General features: G+C 50.1%; 1 protein-coding gene across 1 annotated transcript; it reads right to left on the bottom strand.

Annotated features, from left to right (window-relative positions):
- Nucleotides 1-1818: 1818 nt before the first annotated feature.
- Nucleotides 1819-3789, bottom strand: LOC119566524 (perforin-1-like). Its single transcript, XM_037901498.2, has 2 exons — nucleotides 3248-3789; nucleotides 1819-2988 (listed from the first exon to the last, which is right to left on the bottom strand). Exons 1-2 carry the CDS (start codon nucleotides 3772-3774, stop codon nucleotides 1944-1946), a joined length of 1572 nt encoding a protein of 523 aa, XP_037757426.1. The 5' UTR covers nucleotides 3775-3789; the 3' UTR covers nucleotides 1819-1943.
- Nucleotides 3790-23639: the final 19850 nt, after the last annotated feature.

Below are 23639 nucleotides of genomic sequence, written 5' to 3' on the forward strand. Positions count from 1 at the left end.
GCTTACCCCCGCCCTATCCCTGCCTCAATTTCCCCACCTGTAAAACAATCCAGCTGATGATTGTTTCTCTTTGCACAGGGCTCAGCAGGCCCTGCTCTGATGTGCCTCTGCCCCAAAGCTCTGTTGACCTCTGTGGTCTCAATTCTCCTACTCTCCACTAGAGGGAAGGACGGGAGCTGTGGAGGGCTGTCTCCTGGGTGGGGCTTCGGGCCACATCCTGGTCTAACCTTGCTCATGCGCTTACTGGCAGCCCGTGACTCATGTGGCCACAAAGAATCAATCCCCAGGAGCCCACAGCATCCTGCCTGTATCTGCAACACAGCCCCAGCCCCACCTGTGGCTGGGGCTTTGATGTGGACTGTGAGGTCCCCTTTGAAATGGGAAGGAAATGACCACATCCTGACAGGTCCCATCTTCTCCACCCCAGAGTTAGCTGCATCTCACACACCCCTCGGGTGGGGAATGGTGTGTGGCTGTTGGGTTGACAGGAACCGATGCCCCCTAGAGGGGAAAGACCCCATTCCCCACCCCCATGAGTCAGCCAGTGCTCCACCCTGGGGCTGGGTTGGAGCCAGGACCCCCGAGAGGGGAAAGGCCCCATGTCCCATTCTCCACAGCCCCCGAAGCCAGCCAGGCCCCTGGCCTGGGGCCAGATTTACCCCTTCCAGCATCTCAGAAGGGCCCAGTCATCTCTGCCCAGTGTCCATATGGCATTTAAAATGTCAACACCGTGAACCCTCAATGTCAACTCTTTGCCAGGGGATGTTGTGAAGGCCAAGACTATAACAGTGTTCAAAAGAGAGCTAGATAAGTTCACAGAGGATAGGTCCATCAATGGCTATTAGCGAGGATGGGCAGGGATGGTGTTCCTACCCTCTGTTTGCCAGCAGCTGGGAATGGGCGACAGGGGATGGATCACTTGATGATTCCCTGTTCTGTTCATTCCCTCTGGGGCACCTGGCACTGGCCACTGTCAGACGACAGGACACTGGGCTAGATGGAGCTTTGGTCTGACCCAGTCTGGCCTCTGTCATGTTCTTAACCCTGAGGTCTGTGATAGGCCAAAAAGACATGAGAAGAGGGGGCATGGGAGGGATTGTGGGGCAGAGAGCTCCTGGCATGTAGGAAGGGAGTGAATGGGAGGGGACAAACAGGGCCTCTAATATGCATGATAAACAGAGCCCCTGGAATGGGGGGAGAGGGAATGGGGGCCCTGAGAGCAGGGGAGGGTGTTCCCAAGAGGAGGCACCGGGGAGGGGGCGGGGGCAGGTTATACCCGGCAGAACTGGGCTTGCTTTTTTCAAAAGTTGCTTTAATTCTTTCAGAGTCGGGGGGTGGGGGGGAGGCTGTTGTTTTGGGGGGGCTTGTTTTAGGGCATCTTTATACTAGGGGATTCAACACACTGTTCCAGTTGAAAAAGGGGTGGCAGAGCGGATTCGGTGATCGACCGGTGCCAATGTCGACGCCCATCAGAATTTGAGACGCCCCCAGGCCCGTTCAAGGGACAAAACAGCCCCAAATTTGGGAACTTTCTGGCCTGCCCGTTCGATACATACTATGTGCCAATTTCTTGTCCTTCTCCTGGATATACTTCACCACAGGCATGTGCCATAGGGCGGCAACAGAGCCCATGGGTGGCTGGCGAGTGCGAGGAGAACCTTTATTAATAAAAATAAAATAATGCAAGGCTACACACACATTTATTAGTTTCATGGTTTCAATGTGCAACTTCCGGTTGGAAGCATCAAAACTAGAACTACTAAAAACAACAAAGGGATTTGTCAAAAGACACCCCTGCGCTCTCTCCGAGATGGGCTGGGTGAGCTTGGAAAGGTGTAACCGCTTTGTTTTCTTGTGACACTTGGTAACGCTTGGGAAAGGGAGTGGGGTTTAGTGGGTTAGAGCAGGGGGGCTGGGAGCCAGGACTCCTGGGTTCTCTCCCTTCAGCCTCTCACAGGCACGTACTCATGGCAGTTGTTGCCCCCCAGGTTGGGCCCACACTCCAGTGTGTAGGAAAACTCCAAGTGGCCGTATTCAAGGCTGCAGGTGAGCGTCTCGCTCTTGCCGACCTCAAGGTAGGTGTTGCAGTTGCCCAGGTATTCGTCCTTCCATAGGTCCTTGTCCCACACCTCGATTTTCAATTCGGGCTTCACTGGCAGCATGACTGGCCCAAAGTCCAGGTCTTTTGACCATATGGGGTTGTTATTGTTACGAATGTGGCCCGTCTCCATGATCTGTCCTTGGAAGAGGACCCTGACGTAGGCGTCGGTGTTGGTCACGGTGTCTCCCCACAGGTCTGTGCCCTGCAGCACATGGACCTTCAGCCGGGCCATGCCCCGGTTAAGTGAACAGCACATGGAGTTGGTTATGGGGTTGCCAGAGCAGTAGCATTTGCAGGGGTCCAAGGCGTCGGCCTGGCCCCCTTGTGGGCAGCTACGAGGGCAACTCTTCTTGTGCCCCCGCTCAGCCACGTACTCCTTTATTGCCTGCCTCAGCACCTCCCGTCGGCGGTTGCCCGGTCTCACCAGGGTGTGGATGGGCATCAGAGAGTAGGAGACCAGGTCGGGGCTGGCTTTGAGGCTCTCCATCCAGGTGGAGAAGGAGTTGGCGTCTTGCTTGGTGGAGAGGAGCTGCTTGGAGTAGCTGTGGCCACCCTTCACCTGGATGCGCTTCTCCATGTAGGGCATCTGGGAGCTCTCCTCACTCTGGCTGCTTTGCTTGCTGGTCTGACTCAGGCCCAGGTCTTTCAAGAACTGTGAATCGAGGCGCGCCTTGATGTCAGCAGCTGTCAGCCCGTCCAGCACTGCCCGGCAGGTCTGGATGGCTATCAGCCGCCGCATGTACCCCCCGAGGTCCGCCTGCCTCACGTAGTGGGTGCCGTACGTGGCCAGGAAGGGTCGGTATATAGCTGAGTCATAGCTAGATGGGAGGCTGCTCAGGGCCTGGGAGAACTGGGGCGCCAATGGGGGGTGTTGAGTGAGCCTCAACCTGCCCAGAGGGAAAAGAGAGAGGAGGTAGGAACCAACCAGAGACCCCCTGCATCTTCCCCCTGAACAAACTGGCCCCGCTTCCCCAGTGCTCACTCCCTGGCTTCCCTGGCAGGTGGGGGGCAGTGGGAGACGCTCTCCTCTTGCAGTCAGTGCTACCCCATTACCCCACTGCAGCAGTAGGGGGCGCTGGGCTGCAGAGAGCAGGGTGGTGGGGGACAATGTGCTGCAGGGAGCAGGGCGGGGTGGGGGATTCTCACCTGTAATACACACAGGGTATCTCTTGGCGCACGAACATGTACTTGTCCTGCAGCTCCTTCTGGTAAGCGTAGCTGGTGAGCTGGGATTTGGACCCCCCCAAGGCCGGGCCACGGGACTCCTCTAGCAGCTCCAGCTCTGACATCCAGTCATTGTTCACATCCAACGCCAGTGCCCGGCCCACTGCTGCGGCTGACTCTTTCACTGAGCTGCTGAGGTCCCGGTTGCACAAGATTTGGACTCTCCAGTCCACCACGGCCAGCGGCAGCCTCTGGTGCTGTCTCCCCTGCAGCTGGTTCTCGCATAGGGTGCAGGTGCCATTTGGGCGGCGCCACAGACTGGTGTCCACCAGATTGGCCCCCGTCCACTCCAGCGTGGTCACGTCGATGCCCTCCCCCACCAAGCTGTGCGCGGGCACGAAGTCCACGGTCTCATCGCACTCCTCAGCTGTGCCCGTGTAGCAGTTGGGGGAGACTCCAGGGAGAAGGAAGAGCAGCAGCAGAAGGATGAGGGCACTGGGTCTCGCCATGGCTGGTGCGATGGTGCCCCGCACCTGGGAGCGGCTTTCAGACTCTGAGCCTCCCTGGAGGGAGAAAAACAGAGAGAGGATTCATTAACGACAATCTAGTGGCAGGCAGTTCCACATGCACAACACATCCTAGCAGCATCCCAGAAGCCTGCAAGCTGCTACGAGCCTCCCTGAATCTGAGAGAAGAGCTCTCCAACAACCTGTGCTATAGCCTGCCTACCACATTGCCCGCCGATTCTGAAGGAGAGTTGCTGCTGGATGTGCACAGTACAGGGACTAGGACACATACAACCTGGGAGTTCTGAGTCTGACCAGTAGGGGGCAGTTGGTTTAGTTGTCTGTAGTAGGGGACCTGAGACACATGGTGAATAGTCCTCATTCCATGTAATAGACAGCTGCGCAGATTTGCACCTGTGCCCACCCCTGCTTCCCACCCCACCCGCAAGATGAATCTCCCCTCATTGTGCCGGGAACTGAATCCCTGACGTGAGCTACAGGAAGTAGGGAGACCTTGCTGAAATATGCACAGCCCCATTCCCTCCTGCAGGAAGAGAGAGAGAGAGAAGATCACAACCCACATGCCCCATGGGTTACCTGACTGCAGCAAAGCACAGGGCTCCCGTGTGGGGATCACGGCAGCTGGGCTGGAACGGCATCATTTCTAGGGGCCGCCCTGATGCAGATGTCAGCTGGATCAGAGTGCAGGAAGCTGAGCTCTCCTGAGCTCTCTGAGTTCATCAATTGGGAGGCCGGGCAGGAAGAAAGAGGGACCCCCGCCTACAGCAAAATCCCCCCCCCCCAATGAATCCAGGAGGATCAGGGGGAGAAGGGAGAGTGAGGGGGGACTGGCTGGGGGGAACGGCCAGATCCTGACATCAGTGATCCAATTGTAAATCTGGAGTGGGGTCGGGCAGGCTAGAGAGGGGATATAGAGATCCAGGGTGGCCCCCCCGAGACCCCAGTCACAGGGGATGGGAGCCAGGACACTTGGGTTCTACTGAAAGCCGAGAACTTGCTGGGAAGCCAGCATTGGTGGGTGCTGGGTCCCCTTAGGGGATGTGTGTTGCTTCCTGCCCCCCTCTGCTCTCAGGACAGGGTGTGGGGAGGGGCAGGACACCGGGAAGGGAGACAAGGGGGCAGGGCGAGTGGCAGGGTTTAGGCACGGGGGGCGTCTGAGCCCCTCCCTCCCCTGCTCTGGCCATGCCAAAATCTGTGGACGATCTGAGCCCCCTACCTATGTTTGTTCCAGGATCTGGGGATGCCCTGAGTCCCCATCTCTGCCCCCCTATTTGTGAGCCAGGATTCTGGAGCAGGAAACAAGGCCCTCTCACCACCTTCACTGTGTGTCCATAAGAGCGGCCATACTGTGTCAGACCAAAGGTCCATCTAGCCCAGTGTCCTGTCTGCCGACAGTGGCCAATGCCAGGTACCTCAGAGGGAATGAACAGAACAGGGAATCATCAGGTGATCCATGCCCTTTCGGTTATTCCCAGCTTTTGGCAAAGACAGCCTACGGACACCATCCCTGCCCATTCTGGCTAATAACCATTGATGGATCTATTCTTCATGAATTTATCTAGTTCTTTTTTGAACCCTGTTATAGTCTTGGCCTTCACAATATCCTGTGGCAAGGAATTCCACAGATTGACTGTGTGTTGTGTGAAGAAATACTTCCTTTTGTTTCTTTTAAACCTACTGCCTGTTAATTTCATTTGGTGACCCCTAGTTCTTGTGTTATGAGAAGTAGTAAACAACACTTCCTTATCTACTTTCTCTACACCAGTCACGATTTTATCGACCTGAATCATATCTCCCCTTTGACATCTCTTTTCCAAGCTCAGACGTCCCGGTCTTATTAATCTCTGCTCATATGGAAGCCGTTCCATACCTCTAATAGTTTTTGTTACCCTTTTCTGAAACTTTTTCAATCTTTTTTGAGATGGGATGACCATATCTGAAAGCAGTATTCAAGATGTGAGCATACCATGGATTTATATAGAGGCAATATTGCATTTTCTGTCCTATTATCTGTCCCTTTCTTAATTATTCCTGGCATTCTGTTCACTTTTTTGACTGCCACTCTTTTTTCAGAGAACTATCCAGAATGACTCGAAGATCTCTTTCGTGAGTGGTAACAGTGTCCATACCTTTTCCCTGCCCCCAGGCATTGTGCTTGGATCTGGGGGTCAGGAAGGAATTATTCATTTGGCAGAGTGAGGGGAGCTGGGGGGCAAGAAGGAGTGGGGGAAGAAATGGGGGAGGGGCACTTGGGGTAGAATGGGGGTCAAGGAGGGGATCAGGGGGTTAGTGGAGGGCTGAGGGGCTTCCACACAGAGAGACACCCCAGGGCAGCTGAGTGAGTGCTGCAGTTCCTTTACCCTACCTGGGCACCAGCTGGAGAAGTGGGGTCAGATCCTGGAGGAGGATCTCCCCCGTCTTCCCCTGAAGAACTCAGGATTTTGCCCCGGGATTCCTCTTCTACATTTTCAAACGTTTTGCAATAACTAAACGGGACTTACCTCGTCTGTGCCAGAAGCTGGAGTACTCCAAGCTCCTAAAGAGGTCTCTGGTCGCCTGGCTTTGCTTTGTGCCATATAAATACAGTCACAGGCGCTGACTTCTAGTTTTCTTTGGGGGTGCTCCGCCCCCTTCCCTGAGGCCCCACCCCCACCGCACCCCCTCTTCTGAGGCCCCTCTCTCCTCCCTCTTCCAGTCTGGAAAAAGGCATATCCTGACCTCACAACTCTCCCACCTGAGCCCCCTGCCCTACCAGTGGCTGGGCAGACCACCGATCCGCACCGTTCCTGGGGATGGAGTCTCCCCGCTTCCCCTATCTCCTCTGATGCTGGGACTGGGGGAAGTCCAATGCACTCCCCTGCCTGCCCCACCGCTCCCCAGGGATGGGGGAAGCCCCCTGCCCACCCAGGCTGGCACAGAGCTCTGTAGACCCCAGCTGTCAGGGTTTCCTGGGCCATGTGGGATCCAAGCACTCAGTGAGGAGGTGGGGCAGGGACGCTACAGTCACCACCAGGACTGCCATCCCCGCGCCGAGTAGATAAAGTGACAGTAGCCACCCCCTCCTTTGCCCCACTCCCCCAATCCCTGCCCTCATATAATCTCTTCCCACCCCCACTCCGCCCCCTCCCCGAGGCCCACACACGTGTCCCTCGCCACTCTCCACCCTTCCCCAAGGCCCCTGCCCACCAGGGCAGCCTGGTTTACATAGTGGGTGCCCTATGTGGCCTGGAAGGGCTGGTACACGGATGAGTGGTAGCTGGGTGGCAGGAGATGCAGGGCCTGGGTGAAGTGGGGTGGCAGTGGGGGGCTTTAGGATCCCTTAACCTTCCCAGAGGGAAAAGAGAGAGTAATTAGGAGCCAAACAGAGACCTCCCCCGGATTCCCTGGGGCAGGGGCTCTGTGGTGGGTGCTCTCCCCTTGTCATCCCTCCTGGCCCCATTGCCCTAGTGCAGCATTAGGGGTTGCTATTCTCCAGAAAGAAGGGCGGGGGGCTTGGTAGAGGATGCCGCACTGCAGGGGGCCAGCAGGGGGTGCTGCAGGGGAGTCTCACCTGTCATACACACAGGACACCTCGTGGTGCACGAATATGAACTTGGCCTGTGCTCCTTCAGGTAGGCGTAGCTGGTGAGCCAGGATCGGGAACGCCCAGGGCCAGGAATGAGAACGTAACCGACAGATCCAGCTCCAACTTCCAGTCATTGTTCACATCCGACCCCATTGCCTGGGCCGGGTCCATGGCTGAGTCTTCCACCGAGCTGCTGAGGTCCCGTTGCACCAGCTGTGGACCCTCCAGTTCACCATGGCCAGCGGCAGCCTCTGCTGCTGGCCTCCCTGCGGCAGGTTCTGGCACGGGCTGCAGGGACTGTTCAGGCCGCCTCACAGGCTGGGGTCCACCCAGCATGGTCACATCGATGGCCTCCCCCGCCAGCTTGCACGCAGGCAGAGAGGCCACGTTCTCATTGCACCCCTCAGCCTTGCTGGTGTAGCACTTGGGGAAGATCCCCCCGCTTCCCCCCCAGGAGAAGGAGGAGGAGGAGGAGAGGGATGAAGCAGCAGATCTGGGCATGGCCGGTGTGACGGGGTCCCTCACCAGAGAGGGGCTGTTTGGTCTCTGCCCTCCCTAAAAGAAGAGAAACAGAGAGAACCTTAATTAAGGAGAATCCAGTTGCAGGCAGCCCAATTCCTTCTGTGATGAAGTGGGGGATTTTTTGGGTTTTTCAAAGGTGGTGGGACTCAGTTTCCCTGTGTTTTACTGGTTTAACGAGATAATGAGAGAGGGAGGTTGTTGTTACAGGGACCAGTGACGGAACTTGGGACCCCAGCCAATGGCCTGGAGAATGGATACCCCAGCGACTGGTGACATGGTGACCTGGAGGCTCACCTCGGACGCCATAGCCACCCCCTCCTGTGCCCCCCTCCCCCAAACCTTTGAGGGGGACCTCTGCATCACAACCTTTAGAATTGGTGTCCCATCTCACAGCTCAGCATAGCCTACACGATCATAATGAAAGCCATTTGGCTGTTATTGGCAACCGCTCCGGTCTCCACACTTTGGGGGCCTCGCACTTTAGGGGATGTGTTATGCTTATAAGAAGCACAAAGGATCTTTTTGAGGGGATAAGGCAGTACGCCGTGTTTATGAAGAATAGAATAGTAAATTTTTGAGGGGAGGAATAGCTCAGTGGTTTGAGCATTGGCCTGCTAAACCCAGGGTTGTGAGTTCAACCCTTGAGGGGGCCATTTAGGGATCTGGGGCAAAAATTGGGCATTGGTTCTGCTTTGAGCAGGGGGTTGGACTTCGACGACCTCCTGAGGTCCCTTCCAACCCTGATATTCTATGATTCTATGAAATCAGCTACCGTATGCTCACATAAACACACACGCACACTCAGATACACACGCACTGTCCCACCAGTCAATGTTATAGTTACCAGTCAGTAGCTCAGACCAATCTAATGGCCAGTTAGATTGGTCACAAGTGGGGAAGCTGGGTTCTGTCGGTCACGATCCAATGTGCTGAAGTTGTGGTAAGGCAAACCCAAAGTCCCATGGCAAAGCACCCTGCTTTATAGTAATTTTCCTTCATTGGGGGTCAGTGAGTTTCGCACCGTCATGCTGTAATCAATCGCCGTTTGATGAGTGCTTGTCCAGTGCTTGTTTTCTTAAGTTGTTCTTCTCATCCTTCCACCCATTCCTCAGGGAGTAACCCCAGACTGGTTTTGGTTACAGCTCTCTTCTTCTGATTGATAGGTGCTTGCCTCATCTTTTAGAGTTGTCAATCTGCCCTGCTCCTCAAAATGTTATTAGGGGTACACGGCAGTCTCCTGGTGCCTTTGGATCTGTCTTTGTTTCCTCCCTAGAATATCTGGTCCAGTGATGACCTTCACACTTATCTTCTAACACACACATCCCTCATTCACACATAAAACAGGACTGATTTACACAGAAACAGTATGAAGGTTTAAGCAGGAACATCAAGTCACAGCTTAAAGAAACCAATCATCACACTCTTCTACTTATTTCACAATGCTAACTTTAAACTTACAGCAAAGTGGTGAACCTAAGAGTCTATTCCTGCCTTGAAATCAGCTGCAGACACAAGATTCTGGCTGATGCTTCTTTAGCAAGGGCACACAAGGCCATTGCTTCCTGCTTTTCGAAAGGGTGGCTGGCAGGGTACATCAAATTATAATTACAAAATAGATGAATACATTTAATACATACTACATTATTTATTATCCTTCATTCTAACTTATACCTAAACTAAAATAGGATTTTTCCAAGACAGATGCGTGGTCCAGAATGCCCTGGGGGCCTAGTAGTGGCCCTGGTGCTGGTAGGAGTGAGTGACCTGGCCTGAGCCCATCCCACTCTGCTGGGTCTCAGTGTCACTCAGAGGAGGGGGTGGAAGCTGGAAAGAGGCAGGGTGGGGGCTTGGGGAGAGGGGAGGAGTGGGGCGGGGACGGAGCAGCAGTGGGATGAGGCAGGGCAGGGGCTTGGGAAAAGGGGTGCAGTGGGGGCAGAGCAGGTGCGGGAAGAGATGGGGTGGCGACTTGAAATAAGGGATAGAGTGGAGGTGGGTCTGGAGTGGAGGGGGGGTTCTCTTGGGCCCCCTACTCCCCCAGGGATGGCCCTGGTGACTGGGGTCCACACTGGTTGGCTCGGGGACCTCCTTGAACTCTTGTGTAGGGACGGTCTGTTGTTCGACCTCCTCTTCCTGAGCACTAGAAGGCGTTCGACAGGGTGGACTATGGGTATCTCCTGGGCACTCTGCGGGCCTTCACATTTGAGCCACTGTTTGTGGGTTTCCTGCAGGTGCTGTGAGCCTCTGTGGAGTGTTTGGTGAGGCTCAACTTGACCCTGACTGAACTGATCAGCTGTCAGGCCAGCTGCACACTCTAGCCATTGAGCCCTTCCTCCTTCTCCTCTGGTGGAGGTTGATAGGGTTGGTGCTCCGGGAGCTGGAGTTTTGGGTGGTCCTGTCAGCAGATGCCACCAAAGTGCTTCTCGTGGTTCAGGACCAGGCACCCTGGTGCAGGTGGAGGCCTGACTGGCTATCTACTTAGCAGCTTCCTCCTCCTGGGTCAACTGAGTCGAGAGCTCTGATCTGGTGGTCGGGGATGGGGAGCAACGGAGCTCCCTCACCCGTGCTTCAGGCCATCCAGTAGAGCATGGGTCTGCTACTCTATCTGAGCATTCACCTTTCCTCCACCCATCTCTCTCCATCGGAGAACAGGCAGGATTTGGAGGGCAGGGTGGCTGAGCGGCTGTGGAGGTGGACCAGACTGTGCCGGTGACTTTTCCTGTGGGGTAAAGCACTGGTACTCAACCAGCTAGTCCCATCCATGCTCTGGCACTGGCTCAACACCCTGAGCCTAGCCCTGGATTTCCCGGCCGAGCTCCAGAAGGTAGCTCTGGGGTTTTTCTGGCCAGGACTGCACTGGGTCTCTGTGGGGGTTCTCAGTCTCCCCCAGAGGAGGAAGGACAGGGCCTGGTCTGCCTCTGCACGCAAGTCCAAGTCTTCCACCTCCAGGCCCTGCAGAGACTCCTTTAAGGTGCATGAAGTGTGTTGGTACACGCCTTCCTCTGCCTCCCGCAAGGGCTCCGGCAGCTCTTTTTTCCTCCATCCGAGGGGTCTGCAACCTGGTGCAGTCGAGGTAAACAAGCGCCAGAGTCTCCCTCATACCACAAAAGGGCAAGTGCCAGGGATCGGTGTGAAATGTGCAAGTATCTTCATGGAGCCATCAGCTGATATTCCTGGCGAGCCACAGAACCCGGGTGGAATTAAGGCTGGCTCACTGGGGTTCCTCACCCTCAATAGATGGTGCAAGGTGCTACCTCTGGGTATTGGGGTGGGACGTGATGGTGAGCAAATGAAACATGTGGAGCACAGGCGTGTACAGAGGTTTCCTTCACGTGATTCAGAAATGAACTGGCTGCAGATTATGTAGCCTTCTCAAGTTGTCAGAAGGAGTGGGTAGGAGGGGCAGGGACCCGATAACAAGGTCGAGAGGGCAGGGGTGAGGGGCGGGCTGGGCGCACCCTCTCATGAACCTACTCAAGGAAAGCCACAGAGGCGGGCGGTAAGCCACCTCCGGGAGTAGACGCCAGGAGTTATGAGGGCTGGAAAGCCCCATGAAACAACTAAGAGCCAGGGGATCCATCCAGTCCCTCCCGCTCTGCTCGTAGTGCAGGAGGTCTCCGATCCTGGTGCTTCCTGCCAGGACCAGCCTCCGGCACATTGCGAGGGACCCCGCGACCCCTACACCTAGTTGGGGATTGTGCAGTACGAGCTCCGCAAAGAGGTCTACCCCCACAGTGGCCGCAGGAGACCTAGACGTCAGCACCAGTCTGAGCCATCCTGTCCATAGGATGGTTTGGGGCAACCACCCTGGGCCCCGTGCTTTGGGGGGCCATGTGGGGCCCAGGGTAATGCAGAGGATTAGTGTGTGTGTGTGTGGGGTGGCCTGGCACTGGCTGCAGAGGTTGGGCCTGCCTCCTCATCCGCATCACTCGGAGGAGGGGACTTGCGGGAAGGGGTGGAGTGGGGTAGAGCGGGAGCGGGAAGAGGCGGGGTGGGGGTGGAGCAGGGGTGAAGGTTGAGCGTAAGGGCTGGAGCAAGGAGAGGAAGGGGCAGGGCAGGGCCTGGGTGGAGGGGGCTTGTCCCAGGCCTTGCATCCCCCTAGGGATGGCCCTGTAACCCCCTGTTCCTGTTTGATCCTTTGTTTTCCCTTGACTTTAGTTGAACTTGGGCTTTGTTAGTGGTTTGTCCCCCTGAGCTGGTGTCGGAGCCTTCAGTTGTGGGTGGGCTAGCACCCTCCCACCTTTCCGGGACATTGATAGGTGGGTTTGCTTTGTATGATGGAGAAAATGAGCCAATAGGAAACTGGAAGTAAAACTCTTTTAGGGTCACTGGCTTCCAGCCTTTACTTTGCATTTACCAGAAATCACACAGAGCAAAAAGTCCAGAAAGGTCAATAGCCTTCCGCTCCTAACCCGGGCCCCCTAGTCACGGCCGGACAGCAGTGGGAAAGCGTGTTTGCTAGTAGGGTGGCATCCTAAAGGTGGGCCATTCACATCTCTGTGTAACAGTCCAGTTTGGTGAGAATTGCTCAGCTGGACATGCTCTGGAGGTGATGGCCATGGGTATGAGAAAGAGAGATCCCTCAGGGGTGGATGGGCACCGGGGAGTATGAGCCCAGTCTGGGGGTGACTTTGAGGCTCTCCAGCCAGGTCAAAAAGGCTCCAGCCCATGCCAGGGGCTCCGTGTGCCCCCGATTCCCCCTCCCCCATTCCAGAGGCTCTGTGCAGCCTGCACACCTGGGGTTCAGTGTGCCCCCATTTCCCCTCACCCCATGCCATGGGCTCTGTGTGCCCCATTCCCCCTCTCCCTGTGCCTGTGGCTCTGTTTCTCCCCCTTCTCATGTCTTTTGTCCTTGGGTCAGGGCATTGACATTTTAAATGCCAGAGGAACACGGGGGAAGAGATGGCTGGGTCACTCTAGCAAGGTGGGTCACCTCTTTTATAGGGCACAGGTGCCTGAACCCTCCTTCGATGCCCAAACTTCATTTCTCACCCACAAAAATGTTAGGGTACACTTACTCCATAGGCTGGTATGTTTGTACGTATTGATGTCGTGTACATACCTATTAATGACATTAGATCATTCACACATGTTATTTTTGTTTTTCCGGTTATTTTGGTTCTTTCCTTGTGGCATCCCTGTTAAGTTTGAGGGTACAGACTTGGAACCCCCCATGCCATTGTACCGTTATCTGTCTATCTATGTGAAATGTTTCAGACGTGTGTGTGTGTTGACTTTGCTGTCTGAGTGAAAGGTCCCAGGCATAGTAAGCCAACTTTGCTATCTGGGTGAAAGATCCCAGATATGGATATGCTAACTTTGCCTTAGCTCAATATACAGGATATGCCCTGTAAGTTTCTTGCATTACAGCCGAACTTATTTTAATATAAATCTCTAAACCTATTACAATAAACCAAATACTTAAACTATATGAAAAGAAATATACATGCAAGCAAGCAGGTTAATCCTATAGGCTACACGCCCCCCTTTGATGGGGTGATTTGCAACAATGAATCCCATCACAAAGTTATGTATGTAGGTGTTTAAGTATCTGTGGGGAGATTTTCCCTCGGTCGGGGTGGAGGAAGGGTATTATAAAGATAGTATTTTGGACCCTGGCACGTTTCTGGAGTGGGCACCATATATACATATTCATTATCCTTAACATTTGGTGCCTGTCTAGGTTTCTGCTTGGGCCTGTTAGATTTATACTGCAGGCATCCTAAAACAAGGAAATTAATCCCAACTGTAGTTCCTTAAATAATAACCCAAAATTCTCCCCGGGAGTTGTTGCAGGCTTATCACCCTCATTCATTAACCGGGTAATAACTTGTTTGGCTTTGTTCATATTGTTAGTAATTTGTATAAGGTGGATCTCCTTACGAGCCAGTAATGACTTTAACTGTAACCCTAATGGGGGAATGTAGACAAGAAAGGTGGGTGTACTTTGGATAGTTAAATCCTGATAGGCTGTGTCGGACTGGACAATGGTGATGTTTTCAAAAGTGGGAATAGGGGGAATAGCTTGATTCCCTATCAAAGTGGGTTGCTTTGGAGTAAAACAGAAATTTGGTTCCATGACAGAACACTTCAACGGACCATATTGGTACCTCTTTTGGTTGGTAACCACACAAAATTGGCTATTTCCAGCATAGGTCACCCTCTCCATTGGAGTCTTCCACTTGGTCAGCCTCACCAGGCATGACAATGATGAATTCCGTAATTTCTCTCCCTGCAGTCCACACAGAACAGTGTCTGTCTCAAACATGTTACACCTACAGAAATACTGAGGCCCTTTTTCAGAGCAATGGGCCATCTGTGGTACTTTGCAGGTCTGAGTTGGAGTGTGATATACCACCAGGGGAGGTGCATTAACACGTTCCCTATAGATGTCGCCTTTGAGGTGACCTATAGAATGTACAGCTACCAATTGCCGTACACATTGTTGTCTGGGTCAAATACCGGTATCAAGACTGTGAAGGAGACATACAGGGATCGTGCCATCATACAACCTTTAGAAAGAGAACAACCGTCTCGGTTGGGGTGAGGTGTCACAGATCCCATCTCTCTCATAACACCCACCGATAAATGCTGGCATGGATCCAAACATGTGGATCGTTCCATTTCCAGCCTTTGAAAACATTTGGACAGTACCAACATAACAGTTGCTCATTTTTAACAAAGTCGGAAACCTTTCCCAATCGTAAGGATCGTAATGTGTCAGTGATTGCATTTACAACATATTCCCCATATGCAGGGCATATAATCTCCTTTTCTAAATGTTGGTCCCTGTGCTGATCATTGTTTAAAGCGATTAGCTGATTAATTTTACGTTGGGTCTCATTAAATAGTTGGGTTATGTCCTACATTTTATGAACAGTAAATTGCTTTTCCTGTGACAATCCCTTTATTCCCTGTAACATTGGATTGACCATTCGGTTGGCTTCCTCTTGTAACACATAATCTATATGTTTGTGAATTTTCCAAGTATTCGCTCGGTTCCAGATCGACACTCCTGAACCAAATAGTCCTGTTAGGGATCCTAAACTTCCAAGAAGATTCAAGCTACGCTTTCTCCTAGAGGTATGTGGTTTATGGATTTCATTATCCATCCCCAACAAAACAATATCTTGCACTTGTTGTTGATAGGCTGCAATCCCTATCCACAAGTCATACTGAGAAAAAGGAAGCCACTTTGGGATGCGACAATAGCTAACTTCTCCTAGATACCAATTAGACAAATTTAACACTACAGGAATACGCATAAACCGAACCTGATTAATCACTTCCCCTATTATGGACATTGTGGTGAGATGACTAGCAAGTCCTGGGTTTATCATTGGACAAGTTATATCATTTGGTATCGGATTGTCATACTCCTAGTCAATAACCTTAAGATCAAATGTCACATTTAGTACATATCTTTTGCTTCCTGATTTGGTTTGAAAAGTAGCTATAATGAGCACTTCATATTGTCCTTCATCCTCATATTTAAGTTTATATAAGGTTAAACTCCACGCCCATCCCCCTGTTCTCAGAATATTACAAATGGCTTTGTTTCTCTATTTGTCTCTATTATGCTTGCCTTCTGTTCTCCTAATCTTATACACTGCTGAACTGAGTTTATCGATGACTCGGAAGGGTCCGATCCATTGGTTACACAGCCCATGTTCTGGTGCTTTATATGATAACAGCATCACTTGGTCTCCAGCCTCCCATGTGTTCTCTCTCTGGTTTTTGTCAAATTAGGCCTTTGCCTTCTGTCTGGATTTCCCCAATTTAGCAGCTACCTGCAAGTGGACTTGATTTAAATGTTCTTGCAGATTCTGCAGGTAGGTATCCATTTTTATTCCCTCTAATTGAGTGCCACTGGTGTGCCAAATTAAATGTTCTGGTAATCGCATCGTTCGGCCTGTCGTCACTTCAAAGGGTGTTTTATCGGAAGATGCAGCCAGTGTCGCTCTCAATGCCATTAAAATTAGAGGCATGAGAGTGTTCCAGTTACACCCATTGGCATCAACCAGTTTCCTCAGCATTACTTTTATAGTCCGATTGGATCATTCCACCATCCCAGATGACTGTGGTCTGTATGGGATGTGCAGTCTCTCCGGGACTCCCACTAATTTGAGGCAGTCACTAAAGAACTGTCCAGTGAAATGTGATCCCTGGTCCGATTCCACCTCTGCAGGGATCCCCCATTGAGAGAAGACTTGCTCTAATAGGACCTTGGCCGTGGCTTTTGCAGTCTTGGCCTTCAGAGGAAATGCCTCAACCCACTTTGAAAAAGGATCAACAACCACTAACAGGTATTGGTTACCTCTTTGAGTCCTTGGCAAAGGACGTACAAAGTCAATCTGCAACTCCATCCAAGGACCTTTATACACCTGAGATTTTAGTGGCGCATTTCTTTTGGATGGAGTTGGATTAGCTTGGGCACATGCCAGACAGTTCTCACAATATTGTTGCACATCCATCCCAAGAAGTGGTCACCATCCCACAGATGCAAGAAGCTGGACAGTTTTGTTCACTCCCTGGTGTCCTCCTGTAGGAGTGTCATGACCATGTACATCGTTTCCCTCCGTAAGTGAGCTGGAACTACCCATACAGGGAAAGGACCTTCTGTATACATGAGAACTCTGTCCACTACCTGAAAATGCTGCTCATATCTTCTGTACAAAGGATCTATTGTTAGCGACCCTTCTCCTTCTGTCTTGGAAAGCTCTTGGATCACTCACACAATGTCTCTATCTGATTTCTGCATCTCTTTTAAATCCGGTATGTCAGCCTGTACAACTTTCGTTGTGGCAATAGGGCATCTGGGACTAGGGGTAGTAATAGAATATTCCTGAACTTTTTTATCCCAGAATTCCCCTGATTGGGCTCCTTCTCTAGCTAATTTATCAGCCTTCCCATTTTCTGTAGTATAGAGTTCTAATTTCCAGTGAGCTTTTATTATTTTTTACTTTAATTGGTCACCCTGGACCAGTGATTGTTACTGCTAACCAGCGCCTGTATTTCACCAGTGATGCACACCTAATAGGTGAGCCATCAGAAGATGTGAACCCATTTGTCTCCCAACACGGTAGAAACTCTGTGAGAGAATTGCATACTCACGCAGAGTCTGAAAACAGACAAATGCTTTGGTACGTGGTGGTGATGGAGAATGGCACGCAGTACTCCAACACACAAGCCACCACTGCTAATTCAGCATATTGGTGGAATGCATGAATATGCCTTCTCCCAAGGCTCTCCTTTCTCCTCAGGATGAATTGGTATAAGGTCTGCCTTGATGGTAATAACTAGAACCATCAACAAAGAAGTGATACCTCTAAACGGAATTTATTTCCTGGATCAATGGTTGGAAAAGCTTTCTTTTTCCCTCCCCCTTAGATCCAATTGATCAAGATCGGGGCACACACGTGGCTCCCCTTGGCACAGTAGGGCAGTTGGTAACAAAGATGGTGTCCTAACAACAGGTTTTACTGCAATAGTTTTCCCTTACAGCAGCAATCAATGCCCAGTGGGCTCGGCGAGCATCTGAGACTTGCCCATCTTATACCCTCTTGAACAGTAAGAACTGAAGGGGAGTGTGCGATGAGTGTAATATGATCGGGCTGAGGCCAATTAGAAAAGATAAGTGTTGTGTGGCCCAACTGGTGGCCAATAGGTACTTTTCACAATTGTCATACTTCAGTTCAATTGATGACATTAAACGCGAGGCATAGGCCACAGGTCTGGTTTTCCCATGTCTCCCTTGTGAAGCCACAGTCGCTAATGCATTAACACTCACCGCTACCTCCAGATGATAGGGTATCTCAGGATTTGGAGTGATCAACACCTGAGCCTTGACAATGGCCTGTTTCAGCTGGGATACTGCTTCCGTGTGTTGCTCATTCTATTTCCATTGGACACTTTTCTTTAACAGTTGGTACAAGGGACCTGCAATGGAAGCAAAATTGGGAATGAAATCCCCGTAGTACCCAGTTAAACCCAAAAAGGATTTTAAAGCCATTGGGTCCTGTGGTAAAGGCAATGTTTGGATTGCATCCACTTTCTGTTGCGCCGGGGTTCCACTTCATTTTGTCAGCATGAGGCCCAAGAAAGAGACACTGTTGGCCATTAGCTGTGCCTTGGCCGGATTGCATTTTAGCCCTGCTTCCTTTAGGAACTGCAGGAGCTCGTCAAGCCTTTTCAGATGCTCCTTCTTGGTCCGTGTTGCCAAACAAAGGTCATCTACATATTGAAACAGAACAGTTGGTTTAGAAAATTGTGACAGTACCCGCCTCATTGCACATAGAATAAAACTGGAGAATTTTTATACCCCTGGGGTAAACGTGTCCAGGAATATTGAACCCCCTGGAAACTAAATGCAAAACGGTACTGTGAAATGTGGGCCAATGATAATGTCCAAAAGCTGTTACCGATGTCAAGGACAGTAAACCACACAGCCTCTGGATCAAAGGACTTGATTAGATCTGGCATCTTGGCCACTGTAGGGGCACAAGTGGGTGTGATCTGATTCAGACGTTACAAATTACAAATTGTGAGACCCCCAAGAAGCATCTGGTTTCTTCACAGGCCAAATAGGGGAACTGGCCATGGAAGTACATCTACGTAGTACTCCCTGTGTCAGTAAAGACTTGATAGCCTTTCCTATGTATGGGTTTGCCTGGTCTGGGTAAGGATATTGTTCTGGGGCTGATAGATCTCCTCCTTCCACAATTGATGGCCATGCATCCACAATCACGTTTGTGTTCAGCAAAGGCATCTGCATGCTTGTGAAGGAAAGCCTGTAACTCAGCTTGGTCTGCATGATTCGCCACTATTTATTTTATTTAATACCCCTCAGATTTAGAGTCCTCCACTGGAGACACCATGCCACACTCAGGTATGATTTCTGGTGAGTCGTCCTTTGGCTGTTCTACAGTAAGACACAACAATTGGTTACCCAAATCAAGAACACATCCCTGTTTCTAAGGAAATCAGTTCCCAATCGGCAATGCCATGGGTCTGCTAATTTCACCAATGCAAAGGTATGAACCTTTCTTCGGTGACCTCTCTGTACTTCAGTGGGTTTAGAAAGTGTGGTAACAACCTGATTGCTTGCAAAAGTTGAAAGTGTTTTTGAATGCCCTGGTGACAGAGAAGAGGATCTAGGATCCTGGACATGGATAATGCTAATTGCTTTCCCAGTATCTATAATTAAATTCCTATGGCAGCCTCCTACCACTGCAGATACTGTGGGTCTCCCACTTACATCCCTGTCTAAAGGGGCTATGACTACGCTCGGGGCCGGTTGGTGTCATGCTGAGTAATTTGTAGACTATGCAGACAAATAATCTACCAGTTCTCCTTCTATCTCTTTGGAGGCAGCCAACTCTGGAGGAGGAGAGGCTGTCCACTGGAGAGAAGGAAACAAGTTAACGGAGGCCACCAGGCTGTTCAAGGGTGCTGGGCTTTGGCCTTCCATCATCAGCTCATTCACGCATGCTCGGAGTTCCTGGATATTCTGTCATTGAGCCTCAAGCATCTGCTGCACTGTCTTAAACATCATTGCAACTGAGTCCTTATCTCTGCGGGGAGGCGGTGACTTGGATCCCTGCAGGCGTGAATTGTTCTGGGCGGCATCTGAAAAGAAAGGAATATGGTGCCGGGCCCCTGCGTGGGGTCCAAAGGCATAACCCTGTCAAGGGGCACACCCACTCGAAGATCCACGATTATTATGTGGGTTAGGTTCATTTTGCCAACGCCGGTACCTAGGGAATTTAGGAACACCTTGGCCTAACCCTGCGGGGGGCGGGGGGGTGTCCCTCAATCCTCACGGTGGGATTAGCTTGTGGTTCCTGAGGTACTGCAACAGGGCGTCCAAGTCGACCTATTTTAGAGCCTCCCTGAGAATATGCCTTGGCCAGTAATGCTAATGCCGCCTTCAAAGAAGTGCTATCATTTATATGCACGTTAACCTTTTCCCGCAAATGGGGAAGAGTGTTATTGACCAACAAACTAACATATGGTGGCTCATCTGTTTCCTCTTTCATGTGACTGTGCCATGCTGCACTTAACCGCAGGTGAAATTGATGTGGGGACTCATTAGGCCTCTGCTTTAGGTTAGACAGGATGGCCACTCCAGCTTGCCCCGGATGCTGATTATGTTCCAATAGGGCTACAGTGTCTTTAAAACATCTCTCTCCTACCCTAAACTCAGGTGACAAAGTACTCCACAGTGCTCGATTCCCTGTGAGTTGTAAGATTTTAATCCAGTCTTCCCTTGGTAAGCCAAACACTTTTGCTGTTTCTTGTACACATTGTGCATGCAATGCAACTGAAGAATCCTCCATCATCTCTACTTGCTTAGCTGCCAGATCTAGTGTCTTAATATCTGTAAATGCTACAGGCAATCAGAATTTGAATGTAAGGATCTTCTCTCTGGTATGGGTTCTGGGCTTCTATCTGAGTATGAATTTATAATTTCTCTTTTTGACTTCTCCTACCCAAATCCACATTTCCCTCATCAGAGCTATCAGAGCTTTCCTCTGGATATAATCCTCGATGAGCAGGGTAACTTTCCATAAAACCTCTACATCCTACACTCAAGGCATCTCCACACGGACGCTGGACATCTCTCAGTCCATTAAGATCTGGTGTTGGGGTATGTAAGGGTTACATAAAGACCTGGGTGACTGCTACCATGGTAATAGGGAGTATGGCCCAGGCAAGCAGTATTTCTTTGTTTGATAGATAAAGTTTCTTATTCTTCCCCTTCCTTTTTGCTTGTTAAGGATAGATAAGCATTGCAGCTGCATAAAGAATGAGGTTGTCTAAAGAATACCCATGGTATAAAGTACTGTTATCTCTCCTCTTCCTTCTTTTTCCCAGCTACATAAACAAGTTCGGGGTCATGGCTCCTTCCTCCCTCCCCCCAAAATTGCTGATTAAGGGAATCTGTGGCTACAATTACTGCAAAGAAATGTATATTTAAGGTAGAAGTGCTTGCATAATATGCTTAATTCTGTAAACAGTAAACATGGGCGGATATAATCATATTCAGTGTATGGCTATTAATATTCATCATATGGGAGGGGAGTTATGGGAGGAATCTCATGAGTTAGGGCAGGGGGGCTGGAGCCAGGACTCCTGAGTTCTATATGGGGGATTTTAGCTATCCCCATATTGACTGGGTACATGCCACCTCAAGATGGGATGCAGAGGTAAAGTTTCTTGATACCTTACATGACTGCTTCTTGGAGCAGCTGGTCCTGGAACCCACCAAAGGAGAAGCAATTCTTGATTTAGTCCTAAGTGGAGCACAGGATCTGGTCCAAGAGGTGAATCTAGCTGGACCACTTGGTAATAGTGACCATAATATAATTAAATTTAATATCCTTGTGGCAGGAAAAACACCACAGAAGCCCAACACTGTAGCATTTCATTTCAAAAGGGGAACTACACAAAAATGAGGAGATTAATTAAACAGAAATTAAAGGGTACTGTGCCAAAAGTGAAATCCCTGCAAGCTGCTTGGAAACTTTTTAAAAAAGACACCATAATAGAGGCTCAATTTCAATGTATACCCCAAATTAAGGAACATAGTAAGAGAACCAAAAAAGAGCCACTGTGGCTAAACAACAAAGTAAAAGAAGCAGTGAGAGGCAAAAAGGCATCCTTTAAAAAGTGGAAGTTAAATTCTAGTGAGGAAAATAGAAAGGAGCATAAATTCTGGCAAATGAAGTGTAAAAATACAATTAGGAAGGCCAAAAAAGAATTTGAGGAACAGTTAGCCAAAGACTCCAAAAATAATAGAAATTTTTTTTAAGTACATCAGAGGCAGGAAGCCTGCTAAACAACCAGTGGGGCTGTCATAAATATAAAGGGAAGGGTAAACCCCTTTAAAATCCCTCCTGGCCAGAGGAAAAATCCTCTCACCTGTAAAGGGTTAAGAAGCTAAAGGTAACCTCGCTGGCACCTGACCAAAATGACCAATAAGGAGACAAGATACTTTCAAAAGCTGGGAGGAGGGAGAAAAACAAAGGGTCTGGGTCTGTCTGTATGATGCTTTTGCCAGGGACAGAACAGGAATGGAGTCTTAGAACTTAGTAAGTAATCTAGCTAGGTATGTGTTAGATTATGATTTCTTTAAATGGCTGAGAAAATAGCTGTGCTGAATAGAATGAATATTCCTGTCTGTGTGTCTTTTTTGTAACTTAAAGTTTTGCCTAGAGGGATTCTCTATGTTTTGAATCTAATTACCCTATAAGGTATCTACTATTCTGATTTTACAGAGGTGATTCCTTTACTTCTATTAAAAGTCCTCTTGTAAGAAAACTGAATGCTTTTTTCATTGTTCTAAGATGCAAGGGTTTGGGTCTGGTGTCACCTATGCAAATTGGTGAGGATTTTTACCAAACCTTCCACAGGAAGTGGGGTGGAAGGGTTGGGAGGATTTTGGGGGGAAAGAAGTGTCCAAACTAAGTTTTCCCAGTAAACCCAGATAAATGTTTGGTGGTGGCAGTGGAAATCCAAGGGTAAAATAATTTTGTACCTTGGGGAAGTTTTAACCTAAGCTGGTACAAGTAAGTTTAGGAGGTTTTCACGCAGGTCCTCACATCTGTACCCTAGAGTTCAGAGTGGAGAAGGAACCTTGACATGGTGGCAGAGTGGTGGGATTAACATGAAATCCTTTTGAGATCAATTTGAGATTTTTTGAACCAGAAAAACAGATTTTAAAAAGGAAATATTTTTTTTTCTTTTGGGACTGCTGGAAAGGAGGTCCAACTGAAAGCAGCTAGTTTTTTCTCTGCTTTGGGGCCAGAGCAGAGACAAAAGGGAATTGTCTTTGGGAGCTGCAGTTTCTCTTCCTAAAGGCAGAGTAGTTAACCTCCTGCAGGGAAATTCACAGTCTTCACAGACCTGAAGGTTTTTTTTTTTTTTTTTTTTTACCTAAGAGTAAATAGGGGGGTGTTCTACCCATTTGCCTGGAGACAAGAGTGGTAAGGGTTTTTTTTTTAGGATTGGGGCTGCTGGAAAGCAGGTCTCCAACTGGAAATAGTTGAAAGCTTTTTTGCTTTGATTTGGGGCCAGAGCAGAGACAAAGGGAATTGTCTTTTTCTGTAGGCTGACAATCACTATCAGAGAATAGGTATCCTATTCCAGCACAGCAAAATTTTACAAGCCAAGTTTTGTTTGTTTTATTTCTAAACCTCGGGTATAAAGTTAGTTAAAAACAGAGAGGTTAGGATGACAAACTCCACGGCTCAACAAAAGCTGGAATTAGCCAGATTTGAGGCTTCTGAAAAACAAAAGGAACATGAAAGACAGATAGAACTCATGTGGATGGAGAAGGAGGTACAGGAGGCTGCCCACAGGAGGGAGATGGAGGCAAGGGACAAAGAAAGGGAGGCAGCGAAAGAGGCAGAACAACACCAAACGGATGCTCACAGGAGAGCTATGGAAGCAAGGGACAAAGAACTGGAGGAGAAGGAAAAAGAGAGGAAGCATGTGGAGGAGATGGAGAAGATAAAGGCTCAGCAGAATATACCAACAAACCCTAGCAATCCTTCTCCAGGTACCACTTCCCATCCCAGAAAGTTCCCCACCTACAAGGCAGGCGATGATACTGAGGCCTTCTTAGAAAACTTCGAAAGGGCATGCCTTGGGTACAGCATCTCTACTGACCAATACATGTTAGAGCTGAGGCCGCAGCTCAGTGGACCCTTAGCTGAGGTGGCGGCTGAAATGCCTAAAGAACACATGAACAAGTATGAAC

Source organism: Chelonia mydas, chromosome 6 (genome assembly GCF_015237465.2).
Source record: "Chelonia mydas isolate rCheMyd1 chromosome 6, rCheMyd1.pri.v2, whole genome shotgun sequence".
Lineage (NCBI taxonomy): Eukaryota > Metazoa > Chordata > Testudines > Cheloniidae > Chelonia > Chelonia mydas.

Bases quoted from the DNA above. Each gene is read 5' to 3' on its own strand.
- LOC119566524 (XM_037901498.2), bottom strand. From the start codon at position 3,774: ATGGCGAGACCCAGTGCCCTCATCCTTCTGCTGCTGCTCTTCCTTCTC. The intron at 2,989-3,247 runs GTGAGAATCCCC...CCCTCTGGGCAG, and splicing joins ATACCCTGTGTGTATTACAG to GTTGAGGCTCACTCAACACC.